The 10,132-nt window shown below is 47.3% G+C and overlaps 4 protein-coding genes across 4 annotated transcripts; 3 read left to right on the top strand and 1 right to left on the bottom strand.

The window, feature by feature from the left end:
* Positions 1-1,790: 1,790 nt before the first annotated feature.
* On the top strand, positions 1,791-2,557 carry COCCADRAFT_8026 (uncharacterized protein; the record flags this gene model as incomplete). The annotated part of the gene is made up of 5 exons (XM_007717662.1): positions 1,791-1,895; positions 1,961-2,116; positions 2,169-2,332; positions 2,395-2,458; positions 2,510-2,557. 5 exons carry the CDS (start codon positions 1,791-1,793, stop codon positions 2,555-2,557), a joined length of 537 nt encoding a protein of 178 aa, XP_007715852.1.
* Positions 2,558-3,402: 845 nt separating this feature from the next.
* On the top strand, positions 3,403-5,128 carry COCCADRAFT_8025 (uncharacterized protein; the record flags this gene model as incomplete). The annotated part of the gene is made up of 4 exons (XM_007717661.1): positions 3,403-3,646; positions 3,712-3,794; positions 3,854-4,243; positions 4,289-5,128. The coding sequence occupies 4 exons, from the start codon at positions 3,403-3,405 to the stop codon at positions 5,126-5,128; spliced, it is 1,557 nt and encodes a 518-aa protein (XP_007715851.1).
* Positions 5,129-5,896: 768 nt separating this feature from the next.
* Positions 5,897-6,739, top strand: COCCADRAFT_39855 (uncharacterized protein; the record flags this gene model as incomplete). The annotated part of the gene is made up of 1 exon (XM_007717673.1): positions 5,897-6,739. One exon carries the CDS (start codon positions 5,897-5,899, stop codon positions 6,737-6,739), a length of 843 nt encoding a protein of 280 aa, XP_007715863.1.
* A 3,131-nt stretch (positions 6,740-9,870) lies between these two features.
* COCCADRAFT_105498 (uncharacterized protein) lies at positions 9,871-10,077 on the bottom strand (the record flags this gene model as incomplete). Its single annotated transcript, XM_007717672.1, has 1 exon — positions 9,871-10,077. A coding segment is annotated over one exon (207 nt), but the record flags the coding sequence as incomplete, so codon positions are not given.
* Positions 10,078-10,132: the final 55 nt, after the last annotated feature.

The raw sequence follows: 10,132 nt of genomic DNA, 5'->3' as shown, positions 1-10,132 counted from the left end.
CCACGCACTCCCATATGCCTCTGAGTGACACTACTGCCGATACTGATCCAAGTAGTCTTGCCTGCGCCGTTACACAAAGAGCGCGCGCTATAGGCACGCCTTGTATCATATATGAAATAGGTAAATTTTAACAGCATAGCTAGCGGTGCTTAGACTCCAGCCCGCGCCTTATATTGGTTAGAAGCACATCCTCAACGGTTTTACCGCCTCCAAGAACGCGCAACGCGGACTTAAAGTGCTTGACGTGGATTGTGCGACCAGTGATTGCATTGATTGGACTGCTCTGTGACTTTACTGACTACTTTGATCTTTGAGTACTTAATGCCAAAGACACAGAGCGGCACAGGGTTGTGGAAGTTAGAAGCTTAAGGGAAGGTGGACAAGTACCGTACTGGGCGTAGCTGACTAAAACATGCGGCGCTTCTGATACGCTGCTTACTTCAAGGGTACCCCGTGTGGTATTGGCACTATTGGACTGTATGGATTCGGTGCTTGATTATCAACTCCCAATCTACATGATCCCTGCGCAGCAGTGCTTCGGCAAGGTTAGGGATCTCGAATTCCGTGGCTAAGATGCTATAGTATAGCGCTGTTCCTGTCCGCGAACTTACTTCTCCTCGGAGCTCCGACATTGAATAGGGAAAATATAGCCGGGTTAGTAAACGTTTTATTCATGCACTGGTTACCCTGGTACGTAGGGGACGACTCTCATTGACATCGGATTTTAACACTAGAAGGGTGTCAGGTGCACAGAAGATATGCGCCACTTCCTTTTGCACCGCGGAATCATTCATTTGGTAAAGGCTCAAGGATGAAAGCATCGAACGATTGCTTCGCAGAGTCTAAATCTGCTGGTGCGACTGCACTATTTTCGCTGCCGGTTCACGACTATTTTTGCCTAAAAGAAGAGGGTCACTATTCCCCTCGGCGCTTTCTGGAGTAACACTACCTTCATCTTGGAGTAAAGCATTTGCTAGTTCCCTCCGATTCATTTTGCGCGAATCGGACCTGTTGCGGCTAACGTAACAACATCATGATTTTGGAATAGGTTTTTAGTTGACCGAATCCAACACTACGACCAGATAGTTAATCACTCCTTCGAACAGGCCATACGGGTTCTGGCTATGAATGCTCAGCTGATCGGGAAACCCACCTGAGGGACGGTGTCGGTCAGAGGGAGGTCTGAACTTGAGTAGTACAACAACGGAATCTGTCAAAGATACTAATGCACATAGGTATGTTCCGTTAGCTTGGTCAGATTTTATCAGACGAAGGCATAAGGATTTGAGAGATGCCATAGTAAATGTCGGTTTAAATATCCTTGTTTACGAAAGAAGCCCTTACTTAATCTTAGTAACTCAAGCATTACCCCAGTATAGCTGCAAAAACCGTATGTATTACTCTAGTGAGCGCTATTTTATTCCAGTTTCGATTGGCTAATATGTCGAGCTAACGCAAAATGCCGGTGTACGCTAGTACACAATAGTATGACAACGACGGATTGTCCCAGAGAGAGAGGGCTAGGCGTAAGTAGTACAATGATGGAATCTGCAAAGGCCACACAGGAGTATCACGGTGACGGAATGTTCCCTTAGAACACTTTGAACCCAGTTGCTGGTGACGGACGTGCTCGTGGTCAAGAAGCACACGAACAGTATAAGTATGGCAGTCGCAGCCACCCATCTACTCATCACTTCGCACAGCATCTACAGCATCTACAACATCTACAATCACCAGAAACACTTCAGCCTTCCTACTCTTCCTTCAGTACGAGTACTTCCATCGCCATCATGCAATTCTCTACCATCCGCAACTTCTCTTTCGCCCTTCTCGCGGCTTCCGCACTGGCTGTTCCTACTCCCACTGAAAATACTGGAGTCGTAGCCAATGTTTATGTGAGCTAATCTGCAGTTTCTCACCAGAAATTCAGCATCGATGGAAAAGCTAACAATTGAAACAGGCTCCAGCTGCTCTCGAGAAACGGTTTGGTCCCATTACTATCCTCTTGATTAATGTCATTGGAGGCAAACTCTTGGCTGGTGCAATCAGTGCGGGAATTGAGCGCACCAAAGAAGCCATCGCACCCTCATCGGATACCTACAAAACTTTCGAAGATGTAAGTTAATGCCGCACTTGAACTTGTACCGTGTGCTAAGATATCGCTTTAGGCTCGCACTGCCTTCATGCAGAGGCATATTCCAGATCTGTATGCCACCCGAGAGGCAGGCTCAAAGGGCGTTATTTGCATGAATGGACCATACTCCATCAGTGCTGGCGCCGTGTACGATGGTCCTGCTACGGAGAAGTTCTCGTGGGATATTTACCACACCACGTAAGCTACTTCATTTTCTCTCGCAGCTGTGAAAAGATTATATAGTAATGCTGTTTCAAAAGCTACGATTGCTTCGAGATTACCTCAGGCTCCATTACCAACAATGGTGACGGTGGATGGATCAACGTAAGTTTCTCTCAAGATTAGTTTCAAACTCAGATACTAACAAGTTCAAAGTGGGGTGCCGAAGGCTGCTCTATCAGCGGCCATACCATCAGCTGTTAAAAAGACACCTGATCGCTCTCAACTGCTGCCGCAAGCATCAGCTGGCAACCACAAAGATCTTATGGATTGCGATGAGCTCCTGGGGAGAATTCAAAGGCCCTCTTTGTTTTAACAACATGGAGTTTCAACGCCTAGAGAGGGGTCAAAGGCTCTATTTGTTTCAACAACTTGGGAGTTTCGACGCCTAAGTATATAGAGATAGAGATAGAGATAGAGATACAGTTCGTAGTTAATAGTTTTATCTGATTTTACTTTTTTCTAAACAAATCGTTCTCTACATACGTTTAAAAAAACAAAAATATTTCTATGATCTTTTTTTTGTAAACAGAGTCTAGACTACTACAAGAATAGGTTTCGCAGCGGGAAAACGGATTCCTACGGAACAAGGTCCCCAGCCGGTTAATAAACTATACTAACCCGTCTTGTGTATCCATTGCCCACGCCACATGATACTGTTGCATCGTCATGGTTGTCGCGCCAATCATTGTGTGCGCTGGATGCTGTTGGGTCGCTGATTCCAGCGGCGGCCCGTCATTCCTGTATGCATGCACGGCAAAGGGCTCATCGTGACACGACGCGCGGGCGATTGCCCCGGTGCGGGGAGATGAGATTGCACATGGGTTGCAGATATCACCGCCATTAATACTCACTTCGCCGTCCAGGTAAGCTCCGCATAAATAAGCTTGAGGGCCGCGCAATGTTGCTTGGTATATCTTGTCTTCCGCTCTTTGCTTGTTCAACCACCTCGCGAATTTCCCCATTGAAATTGGTGGTGTCGCACCTCCTCCACTTTACCAGTACTACACAAAGGACGGTCGGAAAACACACCCGCTGTTTGAGCAGATATGACAAAAACAGTTGCAGCCCCGGATAATGACAAGGAGGTTTCTGCAGCGAAAATTTCAGAAGACGGACCGGAGCCTACGGTGCTTGAAGCGGGTTCTAGCAAAGATGATCCGAGGGATAAATTGCAGCCGCCGCCGCTGGTGGCTGCTATGACTCCCGACGAGCGAGTCCTAGCCGAAAAGCGGTTGAGGAGGAAAATCGATACACGGTTAATGCCCATGGCTATTCTGATGTACATCATGAGTAAGTCGAGTTTACGCTAAGTCGCATGGCGATATGATGATTAAGATGGTGACTAATCTTACCAGACTACCTTGATAGAAATAATATCGCTGCTGTACGCCTGGCTGGTCTCCAAGAAGAATTAAATCTCTCCAGTGTAGAGTATCAGGTACGACTGCACCGTTCGATTGTGTTGGAAGCTGCGGAGCGTATACTTACTTTGTCCAGACCATCATCTCCATTCTTTTTGTCGGGTACATTCTCATGCAAGTTCCCTCTAACCTCTTCCTTAATAAGTTTGGAAAACCTGCTCTCTACCTACCGACTTGTATGGTTGTATGGGGTATTATCTCTGGAGCTACAGCTGCATGTCAAAATTTCGGCGGACTAATTGCATGTCGTTTTATGCTTGGAGTGGTCGAGGCTGCGTATTTCCCGGGCTGCCTGTTCTATCTCAGTGCATGGTATACGAGGAAAGAGCTTGGGTTCAGAACTGCGGTGTTGTACTCTGGGTCTCTGATATCAGGCGCCTTCGGTGGACTGATCACAGCGGGTATCAAAGAAAACATGGATGGGACACATGGATTGCGAGCGTGGCGCTGGGTGTTCATCATCGAGGTAATTTTATCAAGAGAGTGTTTAAAACCTTGCTAATCTTTGCAGGGGGGTATCACTGTCGGCATTGCCTTTTTGGCGTTTTGGATACTGCCAAACTTCCCACTCACAACGTCGTGGCTGACCGATGAAGAACGTCAGCTTGCTGTCTTCCGGCTTGAAGAAGACATTGGTGAAGAAGATTGGGTATCTTCAGAGGCACAGACTTTTTTCAAGGGCCTCAAACTTGCTTTGGTGGACATCAAGACCTGGGTCTTCACAATCATGCTCCTCTCGATTGTCTCCTCAGCATCGGTAACGAACTTCTTCCCAACTGTGGTGAAGACCCTTGGATACTCGAATACCGAAACGCTGTTACTTACAGCCCCGCCTTACCTCCTTGCAGTCATTACAACTTATTTCAATGCCTGGCACGCAGACCGTACAGGCGAACGCTTCCTCCACATCGTACTCCCACTCTGTGTCGGCGTATTCGCATTCATCCTGGCAGCTGCTACTCACACAACAGCACCTCGATACGTTGCCATGATGCTCATGGTACCGGGTGTGTATACGGGCTACGTCGTTGCATTGGCCTGGATTTCCAACTCGTTGCCGCGCCCGCCTGCGAAGAGAGCAGCAGCGCTAGCATTCATCAACGCCGTCAGCAACTCGAGCTCGATTTATGCTAGTTACATGTATCCGCAGCCAAAGAAGGGTCAGCCAAAATTGACCATACCCTTGAGTGTAGATTGTGCAACGGCTGCGTTGGCGATTATCATGGCGGGCGTTATGCGCATCATTCTCGTACGACTTAACAAAAGGCTTGATCGCGGAGAACATGTTGAGGGCGCCATCAACAGCGTACCGCGTGCTGGGCAAGAGCGTGGATTCAGATTCCTGGTCTAGGATAACGATATCAACAGTTTGAATGACAGCAGGGGCATACGAGATAGAGTTAATCATACGTGTCAAGTGATTTATGTCCTCTTGTTGCTTTTTTTGCCACCTCCTGAGGTTCTCTGCACCGGATGGCGGGTCACATGATGGTGAAGATTATCCTTCTGGATTTCCATAAGTCACTGTTTGTACAACGCATATCGCATACTTTGTCGTGGTCCGGTTGCATGCAAAGCTCGCCAGTGTGAGTGGATGGTGTTCAACAGCGAAACTCGAAGCTTCTATAGCGTCATCGGCCCGGCCAAGCTTAGCGCCATCACGAGTGTGGTCCAGCGCGTCGCGACTCATCACCTCTCACTCGTCCACAACCTTCCATCCCAGCAGCGCATCATTCATCGGGCTTCCATTCGCGCTTTCGTTCCAACATCGCTATCGGCCCGCCTCGATTGTAACATGCACTTTTGGCCGCCCAACAGCTATTGCGATAACAACCGACCAGCCCTTTGCGATAGGTGTAGTTAGCGTGGGTTGTACACGACTGCAAGTGCCCTGTGCACACACGATGCGCTTTCACGAGACCATACGAATTACTACGTCAATTGTTTCACAACACCCTTGACTGCTCATTCATCTGTCGTCTGTTCAGTAGCAGATATTGCTCCTGGCTTTTGGACCTTTTCGCTTATTTGACATTTCCAAGGCAACCACGCGTCGTCAGCTGACGCACTGCCATATCGACAACCCTCAACTCAAACTTGGACTTTAGCTGTCCCTACTATGGATTTCTCGAGTAGCGCTTTTCGTTCTGCCCCGACTTCCAAAGTCTCAGACGATGTCATGTCTCATGCAAACCTCGTCATGGCGTGTAGATGGGGGTGGACCAGTTCGCCAAGTGCAGAGAGCGGTGGCGCAAACTCACACTTTGCCACCTCCACACAACCTTCCTCATCAGCCTCGACATTCAATAATGTACGGTCAAAACGATTCGCACCGTGTCAAGGCCGTCTCTACCATCAGCTCTTGTGTTCGCATCGCATCCGGACAGATTTAGTCGAAGACTGCGGTGCAAACTGTGTCGAACCTTACGGAAACACCGTAGAGGCTGCTTTCATCTGCCACGAGTGCATCCAAGCAGAAGCTGCGAAGATCTGGGAAGAGCGACAAGCGCAGCACAACGCTCTGTACCCACCAATCGAGCAAATGTCACAGGACCAGTACGATCAATGGTACGCCGAACATCGGCAGTTGGAGGCAGACTTCTCTCGTGACCAGCAAGTCTACGAAATGGAGCTCAAAGCCAAGACACGCCCAAGTAACATCTGCTCTGCCATGGAGGCTAGCAAAGAGGAAATGGAATTTGCCAACGAGCTCGACTCTCTATCACTATCCCTAATGGCATCTAATACCTCAATATCTGATCCTGCACCGCTTCAGATTCAGAACCGAACCCGAACAAGTTTAGCTACAGACCCGGAAGAGCAACTACATTGGGATTTGAATACTCTTGCTTTGGACCGCGGATCTTGTGGTATTGAGTACTCTGCTTCACAGCCAAACAACGGCGTGAAGTCACCTCGGCAACTTGATGTAGAAGAGCTATGGAGGAAGCCCCGAAATTGAGACTTGATAGCCGTTGTGATTTGGAGACTACTGGGCGTGTATAGCAATTGTCTTGTCGATTAGCGATAGCATGGTCTGGCGTATGAAATAGAAATTTGATAGCTTTTCATCATCACTTGTAGCATGGCTTGTACGTTCGAGATACTGTCATTAGATTGTTCGTGAAATACAGACTCGATTACAAGGCTTGTAGTCATTGCATGTATTTGGGGTGTGTGCATTTACCATCAACAATATGTCCTACCTGTACTGCGAAACTAGGATGATGCAAGAAGATCTAAAGGATTGCCGATAGCGATAGGAATCGATAGAGTGGAGACGCATGTGGAGGGGCTCGGCCAAGCTTCCACCCCACATTTGAGTAAATTTATATCAGGGTCACCCTATAGTCGAGTCGCGTTCATGTGCGTTGCGATTGTCAAATCCAGCAATCAATATTTATTTTACAAATCAATAGTTTTCCATCAAATCATCTACTGGAGCCTTGGCGCAATGGTAGCGCGTTGGTTTTCGGCCTTGTCTGCCTGTCCACCAAAGGTTGAGGGTTCGAGCCCCTTGGGCTTCGGTTCTTTTTGTCCCAGTGACATGACTTTGCTTTTTGCATTTTGTCCTGTCAGAAGCGGTTGAGGTAATAGGTCTAGATTCGGTGACTTGTTTTTATTTTTCGCCTCTAGATTGCCATTGTTTGTATTCCTTAGCGAGTCTTTATTTCCAGTAGTAATTAGCTACATTCTAGCGAAGCCAAGGTATAACTATATTCATCTTGATATGGTTATTTGCTGAGTAAGGCTTACATGATCTCATGATTTATTCGTATGTTAAGATCTTGGAGCCTTTTCCCAGAACGCTGGTAAGTTACACCCCTGGGCTTGCTTTTAATGGAGGTATAGAAGACGTCATTTCACACGTCGATCCAAAGCTTAATGTTAGTCACCCACAAGACAATATATACTTACGTCCCGAAGACTTTGCGGGCATCTTGGTACTAGTAGCGGGAATAAGGCATGCCGAAAAAATAGATTATATTGGACTTGTGCCCGGTACCTGGCGTAAGAGGATGTGTTGATCTACATTTCGCAGTGCCGCATATCCGCCAACGACAAGACATGGCTTGTCTGGTGCGACCTCTTATGTGACCCGGAACCCAAATCACGAAAACAAACAAATAGGAAAAGATTAATCTCGATCAAGCGCCTATGGATAAAGTCTTTCTTCACGGTGAAGTTGGGTACACCAGTGAATTTAATCCAAGAGTATCTTTTCGTTTAGCAGGCTGAAACGGTTCAAGAATACTACAGGCAAGCAAATGAAGTTTGAATTGGAAAATCAAAGTACAATCTACTCGACAGATACGTCAGAAGGCAAAAAGGAGTAGATTTTAAGCTCTGCAAGTCAGAAACTCTAGCGTCAGCCTTAGACCCGAACTCAGAATTACTACGAAACTTGTTCAGATTTCTCATCAGGCGTACAAGAAAATTGCCTTACCAATCACTTCAAAGTCTCCAACGATATTCACACAACGAACTATCCCCCCCCCCCAAAAAAAAGAATTTTCCCTTTCCCCATCCTCTCTCATTCGACAAATAGATATCAATAAACTTACCTCCCCTCGAAAAAAGGACACCCCCTTAACTACCAAGTTCGACGCACGCACGCCCACGGCTTCACCGATCAAGATCTAAAAATGCCCACGCCCAACGACGGAACATCCCGAATATCGTTCTAGAAGTAAGTATAAGCTTTTTTTTAAACCTCCATGTTTATGTACATGTGTGTCAAAGTCCAAGTACCGTTACTTTTTTACTCCATAATTTTACGTAATGTATGTATAATGTATATACAGTGTTCAATGCCTATCTACACTTCCGCACTTCCGCACACACGCGTGTAAAATGAAGACTACATACATCATTATGCATCTCGCACTCTATGCGCAGTACACCAATTTACGCAGTACTCGCTCTGCACCTTGAATATCGATCGGAAAACAGGGGGGGGGGGGGTTTCCAATAGTAAGAGAAAGTGTGGGAATGGAGATTTTCGGGGGCGATCCTCGAGGATTGGTTTAAGCGGCTTGATGTTTGGAGGGCCAGGGTGCACGGTTGGGTGTGTGTGTTTATTGAGGCGTTGGGCTGAAAGCGTGATGGCCGGGGGGTTGTTGGGGGCTAGATGACTTTATAGGGTGGCGAGGGAGAAGGGGGGATAGCGGAGGGGGATAGCGTTGGGTTATGGAGTGTTGGAGGGCATAGTGCACATGGGGGAAGTGTGAGGGATCTTGGAATGCGCGAAACGCGGGTATGTAGAAAATAAACAAAAAAAACAAGTTGAAGATGCAATTGGGCGTAGATGTGATGTGACGAGAGGTGATGGACATTTATGCTTCATTGATTTAAACAAGTATTATACATATATACAAATGAAAAAGATATGCAGGGACTAACTACTAAACAACGCCCCCAATGCAGCCCTTACATCCCATTCCACATTCATCATCATACATTAGAAAAGAGAGGACAAAAAGGGTTCTTCAGTCATAAACAGTGTTATACATACATGACTTGTTCTTTTTTGATTACGTAGTGTACTCCCCTCCCCCAGTCGCAACTTCGGGGGTGGCGAAAACTCTAAAGGAAAATTCGCCATGTCCGATAAAACTCGGAAACAGACAACCGCGCGGTACAATCCAAAAACACCGGTTTTAGGGTAACGTAAACAAGGTTGACGGGGGAAGTGAGAACGTAATGTGCAACATTTCGTAAATACAGTTTGCCCTTATCTGCAGCAGGACTTGTCTTTACTCGGCACAGGGCGTCGGAAACCACTTGCCGTGTGGCGCCAAGGCGTGGCATCGAGGGAGATGGCGTGGTGGTAGACTTTGAGGACAGCCAAGGGTTATCCAACTGGTTTTTCTTTCTCCGGGGAATGAGTGCATGTCTGTTTCATTGATGGTACCGCATGTATGCATCCGTGACTAAGGAACCAAGCGAAACCGAGCCCTAAGGCTGAAAGAGAGGAATACATCGACGATAGCATCTCTTGCGTCAGGCACTTTGAAGGTCATTGCGTATGTGTATGTACGTCGTGTAGTGCCTGCAAACAGCGGTGTTGTAGGATAGCATAACGGCAACCTGTCAGTACCGGTACCGCAAGCCGTCAAGTTGCACAGTGCAAACGTGGTGCGAAGAATGTCTCACATGCACTTGTCGGAAAATCCGTGGGGTAGCAAGCCATGTGCACTGGGCATGCTGATCGCCAAAGCTAGTTGTCTGGACGTTTCCTAATGCGGAATTATGGTCGAGCCTAGCTTCACCCCAGTCCTCACCAGGCTCCGCGGAATGAGGATGGATGCGCCTGTATCCGTCCAGTCTGCTGGCCTAGCAAAACTTTATTCGA

This window comes from Bipolaris zeicola (genome assembly GCF_000523435.1).
Source record: "Bipolaris zeicola 26-R-13 unplaced genomic scaffold scaffold_190, whole genome shotgun sequence".
Classification (NCBI taxonomy): Eukaryota; Fungi; Ascomycota; class Dothideomycetes; order Pleosporales; family Pleosporaceae; genus Bipolaris; species Bipolaris zeicola.
This window is presented reverse-complemented; position numbering and strand designations above follow the sequence as displayed.